Below are 13,464 nucleotides of genomic sequence, written 5' to 3'. Positions count from 1 at the left end.
TTTTAGGAATTTTGTATTTATCTTTCCTTTCCTGCTATTTTTATTTTGCCTGCTGCTCCCCTGCTATTCCTCTGCGACCCGATTTGGCTGTTTACACCCTTTCTATTACAGACGTCTGTATTGTTCAGATCCTCCTCTGCTATTTCTATCTCATTGGGAACCTCTAGGTTCATGGTCTCTGCAGACATGGTTTGCTGCCTTCTTCCAAAATGTCTCTGTATTTAAGGGACACAGCAAGATCTTGTTTTCTCTCATGGGCTTCTCTCCAGGGCATAGCCTGCATCCATCCTAAACTGGTGTGGATGAAGAGCTGCCTTGACCAGCAGTGGGTCCTTGACATGCATTTTACTAACTAGAACTGCGGGGTTTTAAAAGCTCTTCAAGTTTTCTCCATGGTGACTTTTTGGAGTCAGCTCCACCCCGGTCACACGAAAAGTTGTGGGGAAGGCAACCTTGTGTGTCAAGTGAGGGCATATCTCTGCTGGTGCCTCTGCAGAGCACAGCACGGGCACCTTGGCATGGTCATGGCAGTATCTGAGGTTTGGTGGCAGTTGCTGTGTGGTGCTCCCTGGACTTCCCTGGGTCTTGTTTGCTCTTGGAAGGCAAAGTCTGCATCCTGCCCTGCTGGGTCTGTGAGTGAGGAATGGGCCTGGTGGGAGGATGAGTTACTGACATGGTGGGTGAAGCTGTGTTGTGCCATGCTCCAGGTCTGCAGGGTTTAGCTAAGAAGGGGCTGCTGTGGAAAGGGCTGGCCTGGCCTTTTTGCTTGGAAAGAAGGGAGCCATGGGGGAGGCTGGGACACAGCTGAGGCCAGTTGTTTGTTTGCTGCCTGCTTAAAGAGGAGACAGTGGTGTTTGGACTTTCCAGCTGAGAAGGCACTTTGAAGACTCCCTTGAGGAAAAACTTGCACTTGGTTATTTTCAGCCATATAGTCTATAGACCGTGTCTCTGGCCCTCACCCTTTTTATTCCTTTTTATCCATTCCTGAAGGGACACAGATCTTCGGTGTTGAGGAGGGGATGTGCTCATGGGGACATAGTTAACTGGCTTTGGGAGGTACTTTTCTAGCCTTGGCTCAGGGTCTAAGACCAGAATAACCACATGTAGAGAGAAGAGAACAATGCAACCCACAGTGCTAATGTGCTAATAAAAAGGCTTGTCTAAGTGCTACCAACTTTGACTGGCAGGGAGGAGGAAGGGAGGAGAGTCATTTTGAAAGAAGCTTTCTGTGTGATACTTTTCCTAGGCAGGGATGGCCAGTTTGACATCGGGGTCACCGGCTCTTCCTGTAGAAGAGGCTGGCCATCTTTTCTGAGTTGCTCATAGAATCATAGAATAGTTAGGGTTGGAAAGGACCTTAAGATCATCAAGTTCCAGCCCCCCTATCATGGGCAGGGACACCTCACACTAAACCATGGCACCCAAGGCTCTGTCCAACCTGGCCTTGCGCACTGCCAGGCATGGAGCATTCACAACTTCCCTGGGCAACCCATTCCAGTGCCTCACCACCCTAACAGGAAAGAGTTTCCTCCTTATATCCAGTCTAAACTTGCCCTGTTTAAGTTTTAACCCATTACCCCTTGTCCGATCACTGCAGTCCCTAATGAAGTCTGGAAGTCCTCAGGAAGAAGGTGTTTGGGCTAGATCTGCGCCATTGTTCTTCATGAAAATTCCAGTCATGTGCAGGGGAGGTACAGACTTTGGAAACCCAGCCTCCCTCCTGCTGCTCACATACCACAGGGCATTCCTGGCAACGTGACAGAGGCCTAAGGAAACCCCTGCAAACAGGGTCCAGAGCAGGGACCGTGGGCCAGGGACACTGCTAGGGGAGCAACACCTCTGAGGTGAGCAGCTACTTGCACAGTGCTGGGTCATGAAGCAGGGTGCCTTCAGTGGGTGCTGTTCAGTGCACGTGTCACAGTTTGGGGACAACATTTTGCAGAGCAGGGCTGGTGCCAGTGTTGTACCCATGCTCAGCACTTGTACCCATGGCAGTGCCTGTAGCTGGGAGCTGTGGTTGGGTTAGGAAGAGAACCAGGATGGTCTCTGTGCTGGTAGCTTGGCTCTGGTCTCATCCCCAGGAGGCAGAGGGGAGTAGGGACTTCCACAGAGTTACAGATCTGGAAACAGGCTACCATGGCTCTGGAGACAAGGGCTGTGCTGGTGGATTATGGATTGTAATATTGACACTATTGGAATTTGGTGGTATTCTTGTTCTCCTCTCTAGGAAGGAGGAACTTAAGTACAAGAACATCTCCCATATAGCCATGACTGGCTTGCAGAGCACAGAGTTAGACTGTGAATTTTGTGGTTGCCCATGAAATCTTATTTCACCTGTCAGTGTGTAAGCACTTTGTCTCTGTGCTCATTACTGCTTTTTGTGATGGTTTCTCTGCTTCTTTGGATCAGCCTAGGGCAGAATTACAGTTACTCTGGCAACTTAATATGGCGCTTGCTTAGTTTCAGCTACCAGTGGCCTTTTAGTACCTGTTTTCAAAATACCAAATAATGCTACAAGTCCATAGTACTTCTAAGCCTTTTCCTAGATGAGCCTCGGATCACTTCCAGAGCAGTTGGTATTCTGCAGGCAGGCCAGGAAGCAGCAGGATGGGAAGAAGGAGACTTGCCAGAGGCAACCAGCAGGCGAGTGGCCGAGGAAGAAAGCACAAGTGTCCAGGATCAGGCTTTTGCAGCCCAGTCCCTCTCTGCTGGGTGCAGTCTTGCGCTGTTGGAGTCATGTCTGTGCCCTGTGGAAGGAAACAGAAAACAAATGCACAGGAAAATGGGAAGGGAAAAGTTGCTAAAAGCTGAAGGTGTCTAAGTACAGCTGGTGTATTAACTTCATGAGTGTCTGGTTTGCTATTAGAGACTTAGTAAGTGTTCCTCTTCTCAGGGAGAAGTCCTGACCCTCATGGTGATTAGTATTGTGAGGAAGAGTCTTGCCATTCCTGGAAATTTGACTTAAAATGTTGCTGAAAGTGGGAAGGCTCAGAAAGAGATGATTTCAGGAGCCTTGAATTCATCTCCAGCATGCCAGTGGAGTTGGCTGAGTTCAGGGGAGGTTGCTGACAGTGTGGTTTGCTCTGTTCTTTTGCCCTGGTAACAGTTTTGAGTACCATGACAAGCAAGTTGTAGTCACAGCTAGTACTCACAGACAGTCCTAGCTATGAGTGTGAAGCCTGCTCTGTTAGGCTGGGCAATGCCACCAGCCAGTTACTCTGTGACGTGCAGGAAGACAAAACAGCCTCACTGAAACAGGCCACTTCCAGTGCTCCGCTTGCTTTCATTCCCAGTGGTGGCACAGTTTGTTACTATGGCAATTCAGTGGCAGTTCCTGGAAGACCACTAATGGTTGTTTTCTGCTAGATCCTATTCCTTCTGTCTCCATCTCCTGCTTTTGTGTACATGCGGTTCTGTTCAGGGCAAAGCTGGATTTTGTGCTGTTCCTGAAAAGCAGACCTGTGCGGTGCTGCCAGCAGGTTACTGCTGCCCAGCTCTTCAGTGGACTCCATCATCTGGGAGATCCCTGGGAGCCCAGAGTACAAATCCTGTATGCAAGCTCAGACCAGCCTTGGCTTGGCAGCTCCTGCCAGCCTCCTTCACTTGTGCCTTAGATTCTGACATCAGTGGGAGCAACTTCCATAGCACGTTTAAGCTCGCTGTGGCCAGCTGCATGGATTGAAAACTCCTGGACCAGATCCCATGGAATCCCCAGACTGATCCCACATAGCATGGCCTGGTTTTCCTTTGTCTCTGTTGTCCTTTCTGTTGTGTTGGAGCCTCTTCTCCCAGTTAGCAAATGACTGAAAGTGAAATGGAATTGAGAATCAGTAGTACCATTTCACAGGTGATGACATGCACCAGATATTTCAGACCATCCTCTTGTATCAGGTTGCAGCAGGGGCACAAAGTGGTCTTGGGGTCCTGTGTGATAATGTAATGTCACCTCCACATGCCCCCATGAACAGCTCTTCTCAGACCATTGTGGTGTGAAGTTTTTCTGGAGGGGGTGGGAAGTTCTGGCACTAAAGAGTGTCCTGGCTGAATGTCTCCTGGGAGGAGGCAGGACTTGCTCCATGTCGCCCTTTGAAGGGAACAGGGAACTGTGTTCACCAGGAAAATACTGATTTACAGATCCCTTGGTGATCTCATGACTGGGCACTGGGAGAAGGGGCTGTGGGAAGTAGCAGAGCCATGGATGAGCACCAGTCACAGTGTCTGAGGCAAGGCTGTGGACAGCAGCAGTACTGATGGAAGAGGGGCTATGTCCAAGCCATGGTCAGCAGTGTCATACCCCACACTGGAGCCCCCCATTGTGCCCCCGGGCAGGACCCACCTGTGGAGCAGGGGTGGGTGGTAGCTGGCAGAGCACAGCCACAGAGCTGAGCCCTGGGGCAGTAGCTCCCATGCCCTGCAGCTCCCTCTGGTCTCCCACTGACAAAGGCAAATCTCAGCCGTGCTTCACTGAGGGAAGAAGGAAGGCAGGGATGCACAGTATCTGCTGCAGTGCCACAGAGTGAAAAATAACTGCTCTTAAGGGTAGCTCCTTATAAAAGAGGCACTAAAATGATCCTCAGAAGAGGTACTCCAGTCCCTGCTATGTACGTGATGAAGCAGGCAGGACGACCCAGTCTCTCTTGGGTTTTGACTAGGTTGGTGCTGTCACCATCCCTGGCTCAGAGCTTGACTCTGAGCTCAGGCTTTGCCGTGGCCTAGAGGGAAGTACATGGCCATGGTGCAGCAGAGCTGGCTGCTGGGGACATTGCCAGCCCATCCAGCGTTCTGAAGCTAACACACTGTGGCACAGTTTTCTGGTGGGTGTCTTAAGATGTCTGAGTCATTTCTCTTTGCCAGAATTTCAGTCCCTCTGATAGAGTTACCTAGGTGTGGTGAAGCAGCAAAGAGCTGGGTCCACCGTACTTGGGGCACAGCAACTCCAGCCTTGGGAAGAGTGGCTGGAAAGCTGCTCATGGAAAAGGACCTGGGGTTGCTGATTGACGGAGCTGAACATGAGCAGCTTGTGCCCAGGCAGCCAAGAAGGCCACCAGCATCCTAGCCTGTATCAGCACCAGTGTGGCAGCAGGGCCAGGGCAGTGTTTTCAAACCATGTACAAGAGGCCCTCAGTGCCGTGGGTTAGTGCTGGCCTTGGCAGTGCACACGCATCTTTTGAAAATGAAATACAGCTGTGCTGTCATAGGATCTGAGAGCTTTGTTTTCTCCTTCCTCATTCATAGCAGTGTCATACTTGCTTAGTGTGTGCTAGGTGGTAGCTGGGTGCTGGCCTAAGATGGGATATTCAGTGGTGGGGGGACAGTTTCATGTGGGTCTGAGGAGGTTGTAGGCTGCGAACAGAATGTTTTTCTCAGCCAAATGCATTCAAACCATCACCTGAATACAGGCCAGTGACCTCAAGGAGCCTGTGTCTCTACTGGGTGACATTATTTCTTTACAAGGCAAAGAAGAAAATGGCAATATATTTTTTTTCCAAACTGGAGCACACAATAAATATTTCACAACCCTATAAATAAGAAATGATGGGTTTATCTTTTAAAAACATCTTTCCCTTTGGGCTCTGATGAGCATGAGGAAGTTCAGCTGAAGAGGGAATTTCTTTGCAAAACCAGTGTAAGGTTAGGAGCTGGATGTGGGCCAGGCTGTGCTGTGCCAGCATTAGCTGAGGAGGGGCAGTGATAATGCTTTGCATGTGCAAAACCAGTTTGGGGGTTGTGAATTTAAACCATGAGATTAATATATTCAAAGTTAAGGTTTTCTTGCCTTTTTCTTGGACCTTCTACATACAGGGTATTGTGATGTCAGGGTTAGGCTCTGACTAATGAGGGACAGGTCTGGAAGTGGTTCAATGGTGGGTATTTAGGGTTCAGGGAGAACCTTTGGCATCACCATTTCTCCATTAATTTTAAATCTTCAAATTTGCAGCTTTACTGTTTCCTCAAAGTAAGTTTCTTAGCTTTTACTTTTTTGGGAGTTCCAGAGCAGCAAATGGCAAGTTCCACTGTTGTGCTTGATAAAACTTCCAATGCCTTACACAGTTAAAACCCAGCTGTGAATGCTCTGTGTGTGAGCACACCCACATGCACATACCACAGTGAACCATTAGTCATTTACCAGTTGTGATTAGTTTTTCCAATGTTCTTACTTAATAATTCTCTTGTTCCTTGGGGAGAGCAATAAAAATGGATTTTATTTTTCTAACGCACTTGCATTTTAAGTAGGTAAAGTCTCTTTAGATTCCCATTTGCCTAGCAAGTAGATGAATATGTTTGTCTTCAAATTTAAATGACCAGTGGGCTGAGACCAAGTGCGATAAATTTTGGTGCAGGAAGAGAACATTAAGAAAATAATAAGAAATGTAGTTATGGGATTTACAGTGTGAAGAAGTTTTGACCTTAAACGTTTCTTCAGTGCTGGAGTTGTTGTCTTTCACAAAAGCACGTTTCTTTGCAGCTCTGGGGTCATTCATTCTCCCCCGGACCAAGACGTTTTTGGTAAGGTGCAGTGCTGTCCACTGCACCCAAACACACGGGTTACTCCTGGCTTGCTCCTCCATTCTACTTCTCTGAGACCCTCACAAGGCTGGAATAGGTGAGAGTTTGTCTCTGTGGATTCTCAGGTTTCCTGTGACAGAGGAGATCCATTCCCTTCACCTTTCTCAGCTGGGGTTTGTTAGTTCTGATCCAGCACCTTCACATCAACATCTATTCTTTTGAGGCCGGGTGAAGTAAGTAATGGTTCCGGGACCTCTGTTTTAATAGGGTCAGTTTGAAGTTGCTCTTCTGACATAACTGTTACACTAAGGGCTTTTTCTGGATGTTCTCACTTTGGGAGTCTTGCCTCATAACCACATCAGATGTGCTCAGAGGCATAATGTACACATGATCATGCTGGAGGTGTTGGTGTTCATGCAAGTCCTGCAGTTCTGTAGCTCTGGAGAGGAGCAGTTTCTCTGTATGCAGTTTTAATCCAAGGTTTTAGAGAGGGAGACTTGCAAGTTATCTATAAATCTATGATTTTCACATGATCTTACACAGTAAATTGCTGATACACCCATAAAAATGAAATTTCCATCCCTTTCCCATATACTGACCAAATAAACCACGTTTACAGACATCTGGATGTTAATACTTGGCAACAGATCTCTTACGGAGTTCCTAAGCAGGAAAATTGATGGAGAAATATATTTATCCAAATAAAAAAGGATATTAATTTTAGTAATCCCAGACTGGCCTGATCGTTAGTCAGTTTGTCTTGACAACGCCAGGATAGCTTTATTGAAGACAGAAATACACCATGTGTTAGGGATACTGTTTCCTGCTTCCAACACGGGCTGAAATTTAACAACAGAAAATGTGTCCAAAGAGCAGCACCAGGAGTATTCCTATATATACTATTATAATAGTATGTTCTTTCAACTGACGCTTTGTCTGTTGAGCTGCTAGTTGGCATTTCAACAACTTTGAACCTGAATAGCACACAAACAAGGAATACTTTCAGCATTTTAAGCATTGAAGTTCTCAGGATTTGCAGAAGGATTTGCATCCTTCTTAAGGATGTTAATAACCAGGAAAGTCAGGGCAGTGTGAGGTTCACCTTCTGAAGGCAGCTTCTTTTCAAGCTGAGCAAAAATGTTTGAGTTCTTGTTTATCTTGGGGAATTGTAGAGGGGAGTGTTCTGCATCCTTCCTACCTTACTTTAATTTGATCTTGTTCTTTACGAAAGTGCTGAGACACTGGCACAGGGTGCCCAGAGAAGCTGTGGCTGCCCCATCCCTGGCAGTGTTCAAGGCCAGGTTGGACACAGGGGCTGGGAGCAAGCTGCTCTAGTGAAAGGTGTCCCTGCCCGTGGCAGGGGTTGGAACTGGGTGAGCTTTTAGGTCCCTTCAATCCAGATCATTCCATGGTTCTATGATACGTGGAGCCAGGATCTCTTCGTCATTGCTGCTCAGTCATTTCACTGTCACTTTCCCTTTCCACTTTGGAAACTAGGCAGTGATATTCCATGTGAGTGAGAGAGACGGATGAGTAGGAAAAAGTCAAGATGATGTTTGCTTTTCCTTCATGAAACTCTCAGGGCTACATCCTTTAATCTAAAGAGTTGGGAAGCAGGGAAGTAGTGTGTTCCCAGCCAAAACCAAAAGGAGGTTAAAATAAAATGCCTTTTATTGTGTGTTGTGTATAACTGAGTGTGGCTCAACTGAGTTTTTCACTGAAGACTGAGATTCAGCATCCTGATTGGTATAAAAGATATGTCTTCCAACATCAACAAGTTAGGTGTGTATGATATACCCCTTTGTTTAATTATGCAAGCTTGAGGCTGTTCATTGTCAAATTGCAGTAGTAGCACCTTACCATCCTCTTTTCTTTAACTTACATTTAGTTGCAATCTGAAGAGAAAAGAATCAACCACCGCCTTGAAGTGACAGCAGAATGAAGAAGTGTGAAACTAGGTCTGCTGGCATTAATTATATTGTCTGGAGTCTGAATATCCTGGTTCACAATGCTGGTTTCTGGGATGATCACAAACCACCATAATATTTTTGCTTTAAAGAGCTGATGTTTGCTGTCTGTTTGGATTTAACTTTAATATATGATTAACTGGGAGAAGGAAATTCATTGGTGCTAAGAACACTTAGGAAGTCTTTTTTCTCTCAGCTTCCAGTGAGTAGTTTCCAAAGCACCTTTTCCCCATAATTACAGTTTGTGATCATCAAATTATTATGAACAAGGGGCTGTCCTTCAGAAATTAATTCAGGGTAGTCTCCTCTGTGTGTAAGTTCCTACTAGTCTGGCATCAAAGTTCCAAACCTGGAGGGCTTGCATCCAGCCCTGGATGGTCTGAATTTACGTCTCCACTGTTCTGTGGACCTGCCTGAAGGAGTCCAGAGGAGGCCATGGAGATGCTGCGAGGGCTGGAGCAGCTCTGCTCTGGAGCCAGGCTGAGAGAGCTGGGCTGGGTCAGCCTGGAGAAGAGAAGGCTCCTGAAGGGGAGACCTTAGAGCAGCTCCAGTGCCTGAAGGGGCTGCAGGAAAGCTGGAGAGGGGCTTGGGACAAGGGCCTGTAGGGACAGGCCAAGGGGAATGGCTTTAACCTGCCAGAGGGGAGACTGAGCTGAGCTCTTAGGCAGAAGCTCTTCCCTGTGAGGGTGCTGAGGCACTGGCACAGGGTGCCCAGAGAAGCTGTGGCTGCCTGTCCCGGGTTCAGCAGTAGCAGTCATTTTTCTCCTCCTTAGTAGCTGGTGCAGTGCTGTGTTTTTGACTTTCAGCCTGGGAACAGTGCTGATAACACCGATGTTTTTAGTTGCTGCTCAGTAATATTTAGTCTGACCAGGGACTTTGTGAGTCTCATGCCCTGCCAGGGAGGAGGGAAGCCAGGAGGAAGCAGAAAGAGGACACCTGACGCAGACTAGCCAAAGGGGTATTCCATACCACAGCAGGTCATGCCCAGTATACAAACTGGGGGCAGTTACCCATAAGGGCTGGGTCACTGCTCGGGTCCGGCTGGGTATCGGTCGGCGGGTGGTGAGTGGTTGTATTCTCTTCCCTTGTTATTTCCCTTATTATTATTGGTGGTAGCAGTAGTGGTTTGTGTTAAACCTTAGTTACTGGGCTGCTCTTATCTCAGGCCATGGGATTTACATTCTTTCGATTCCCCTCCCCATCCCTCCGGGAGTGGGGGGAGGAAAGGTGGGGGGAGTGAGAGAGCGGCTGCATGGTTCTGGGTTATCAGCTGTTCTTAAACCACGACACTGCCCCATCCCTGGCAGTGTTCAAGGCCAGGTTGGACACAGGGGCTTGGAGCAAGCTGCTCTAGTGGAAGGTGTCCCTGCCCGTGGCAGGGGTTGGAACTAGATGAGCTCTAAGGTCCCTTCAACCCAAACCAGGCTGGGATTATGTGATTCAGCCTCAATGTGGTTTGGATGATGTATCACAGAATTCATATTCACTGGCTACCTACTTGAAAGCAGCTTCAAAGTGCTGCAAGGTAAAGTCTATCCTGTAGCTACCAAATACATCTGTAACAGCTCTTCTGAGGAGCTGGGGCTCAGCTCTGAAGTGCTTCAGCAGGAAACCAAGCACAACCTGTGGCTCCGTGCCCTCTCACCTCCCATTTTCCCCTTTGCCAGCCTGCAGGTGAGCTGACATCTTGCACTATGGAAAAAAAGGCTAATTTCAAGGGCTTTGGCTCCTCTGTGAGGGTTTGGGATGACATTGTTCTTGGTTTGGTAGTTTGCAGCCCGAGGAACCTCCTTCATGAAGCCTGGGAGAAGCACCATGCTAGGTTAAGGGTTAAGCCAGTGTCTTCCTAGATGTCTCCTGTGTTCCTGAAAAATGCCAAGTGTTTGTGGGAAGGAAGTAAATGATCGTGAAATGAGCGATCGTGGAATGGTTTGCCCACAGTGAAAGTTTTTTCCTAACCCCCACTTAGGAGCTGGCTTGTGCCTTTGCGTGTGAGGGTTTCTGTCCTTTCCAGGTTTCTGGATTTTATTATTATTTGATCCTTACTAATGTAACTCAGGAGAATTTAATCCTCTTACAGGCTTGCTGCTGACTTTGGGCTCAGTCCTGCTCCCTTTTCAAGGAATTTGGCCATTAGACACCTTTAAGTTGAGCTCTGACGTCGATTGCAGCTGATTTTACTGGCAGCTCTCTCCTTGGCTGTAAATGTAGTTGTAGCTTCCGTGCAAGAACAGTTTGAATGAGGAGTAGATGGAGGTCTGCAGGCAGCAAGTTCTCTGTCTGCAAACTTGCATTCTGCCTCTCCCCAGCTGCCAGCCTGGCATTTAAAAGGAAGCCCCTAAAGATGCCAAAAGCTTGGGTCAAGGGAATCGTCCATGAACCTGCGCGGGGAATATCCTGCTAGCTTAGGAAGCCATAAATATGTTCCTTTCCATCTAGGTGCCCCTCTGGCTGCGGAAAGGGAGAAGAAGCGTCTCTCCAGAGCTGTCTTTGTGCTGCCCTGGGTGGAATCCACAGAAACAAGTGAGGGTCCCAGATGTTCTTTTACCCCTGCTGTGTTGTAAGGAAGCAGTGGCTGCACTCTGGGTCTTTGGGGGCACTGCTCAGGTAGGCTGTGCTTGGGACACAGCTCCCAAAGGTGTTTCCCTGTGGCAAGTGTGCAGCACATCTCTCAGGACGTGCCAGCCTCTCCTGTTCCTTTAGTTGTGGTGGCTTTGGCTGTTACTGAAGAGTGCTGGAGCTGCTCCTGGTTCCTTCCAGTGAGACATCACAGGAAAGATGATGCCTTTTTCACGCTCTGCTACTGACCAGCTCCAGCCCTCTGGGTTTATCACCAGCAGGACTCCAGCAGGTTTTCAGGAATTGGTGGAAGGAATGTGAAACTGAGCATCAGAGCATCTCATGGACTGTCCTGTGACCCACTGGCCATGGCTGGAGGGATGATGCTGATACTTCTTGGTCACATAAGCCTTACTCAGAAAGCCTATCTGGGGGGAGAAACATCACAACCTCATCCAGAGAGATGACAGGTAAATGTATTGCAGTGGGCTTAACTGCAAAACATCCACCACCTCCCCTTTCAGAGATGCTGCTGCTGGAGTTTATGAACTGTTTGGGAAGCCTTGTTTCCCAAGGTGAGCCAGGAACATGGAATTCCTGAAGTTTTGTTACTTCCTCTGGTGTAAGGTGTCACCAGGACCATGGAACAGGACCAGCAGTGCTGTTCAGGCTGCCTTCTCTTTTTAATTTTGCTGCTTTTTCGTTGCCTGGGTCCTGGAACTCTGCTGGATTTTAGGAATAATTCAGCATGTTGCAATCTGTTTGCATTCAGCAGCTTTGCCCTCCCACATCTGGAGGCTGTCCCTCCCAGACAGCTATTTCTGCAGTGCTCAGTGAGAGTCAGATCACTCAGGATGCAGGAGTATCTGCAAAGTGCCTAGCTGCCATGAGAGCTCCTCTGTCAGGTAGCTTTTGTGACTTCTTGCCTTTGAAAGGTCAGTATGAATTGTGGATGAGGTGAATATTGTTCTTCACCTTGGAGAATTCCGGAAGGAGCTCCCACATCCTGCTGTGTGGAGACCCCATCCCACTGGACCTTGAACGGGATGTGATGCTATCATTGCAGGGAGATCATCTGGATGATGTATGTAACTGTTTCCAGTATGGGTTTCTGGGATGCTGGGCAGAGCTGTTGGAGCCCAGTGGAAACTGGTTTGTACCCAGATTTTGTGGTCTCAGATTCCTGCACTTGTTGAGGGTGGGATCGGGGATCTGTATTTTTAGCTTTGATACAGAAGTCCCAACCTTTCATTAGATTTCTGATTGCTGGCATTGCCTTCCTGGACTTCTAGAGCAAAATCTGCTGAGGCCCTGGGCCAGATGCCCTAAGGAAAGAAGCCTTTTCTGCCTGCCACTGTTGGGCATGTGTTCTCTGCCCTATTTCCTGCCAAACTGAAGTGCATGCAGGGTGCTTCAGCAGCTGCCAGTCACTGCGGGAGACAGGCAGCACCACAGAGCCCCTGGAGACAGGCAGAAGAGAGCAGCACATTCCCTGTCTTTCACTGGAGGTGCACTGCAAGCAGAGTGGTCAGAAACGCATTCAGGTCCCAGGGAGGTGTTTCTTGGGGTACTTGAAAAACCTACCTCATCTCAGCATGTCAGTCCTTTATATCTGAGGATTGCCTTGTAACAAGGCTGCTGGTGGCCTTTCTTCCTAGTAAGAGGTGATGCTGATGTGTGTACGTGGGTTTCACGAGATTAAGTGTGACCTGACTACATATATAACAGCATTACTCCTTAGACCTCTTCTGCAGTCATTGTTCCCCTTGGAAGGATTCATGAGCATGAAGGAGGAATGATATTTACTGGAGGCTGGCTTTTAACTAAACATCTTTTAAGCACATCAGGAAGAATTCTTCCCTGTGAGGGTGCTGAGGCGCTGGCACAGGGTGCCCAGAGAAGCTGTGGCTGCCCCATCCCTGGCAGTGTTCAAGGGCAGGTTGGACACAGGGGCTTGGAGCAAACTGCTCTAGTGGAAGGTGTCCCTGCTCGTGGCAGGGGTTGGAGCTGGAGGAGCTTTAAGGTCCCTTTCAACCCAAACCAGGCTGGGATTCTGTGATTTTGAAACTCTGGGTTTGCAGCAGGATAATCCAATGATTGCTCAGCTTGCAGCAGGAATATGTTCTGCAGGACAACAGAATGTTCTGCAGGCAGCAGCCTGAATACGAGTAAGGGACAGCACTAAACCTCTGTGCTAGTGGGCTCAGTTGTATCTTTCCCTATACTTTTCCTGAAATCCTAATAGTACCTGTTGGTATCTTCCTGGTTTGGTGGAGCTGCACAGTGTTAATGTCTACCTGGTGATAGGAGAGATCTTGATTCTGAGTAGATCTGCTTAAGCAGCGTTAGTTTGGCTCTGTCTGGTGCCACCTCTTCAGATGTTCAGGGGTGGGGAGTTTGCAATGGTCTTGCAGGCATCCCTGACTGCTTG

At 48.2% G+C, this 13,464-nt stretch overlaps 1 protein-coding gene across 6 annotated transcripts in view; it reads left to right on the top strand.

Moving 5' to 3' along the window:
* Positions 1–13,464, top strand: part of ZNF618 (zinc finger protein 618) — a 148,237-nt gene that overhangs the window by 97,230 nt on the left and 37,543 nt on the right. For 3 of the 6 annotated variants that reach the window (XM_057419316.1, XM_057419315.1, XM_057419321.1), the window contains one exon: positions 10,914–10,997. The exons of the other annotated variants lie outside the window; for them this stretch is intronic. In XM_057419316.1, coding sequence (XP_057275299.1) covers positions 10,914–10,997 — 84 coding nt within the window. The remainder of the gene's footprint in view (positions 1–10,913; positions 10,998–13,464) is intronic. 6 annotated transcript variants of the gene reach the window in all.

Source organism: Pezoporus wallicus, unplaced genomic scaffold (assembly GCF_028554395.1).
Source record: "Pezoporus wallicus isolate ANWC-B61680 ecotype Strahan unplaced genomic scaffold, APGP_CSIRO_Pwel_v1 contig_10790, whole genome shotgun sequence".
Classification (NCBI taxonomy): Eukaryota; Metazoa; Chordata; class Aves; order Psittaciformes; family Psittacidae; genus Pezoporus; species Pezoporus wallicus.
This window is presented reverse-complemented; position numbering and strand designations above follow the sequence as displayed.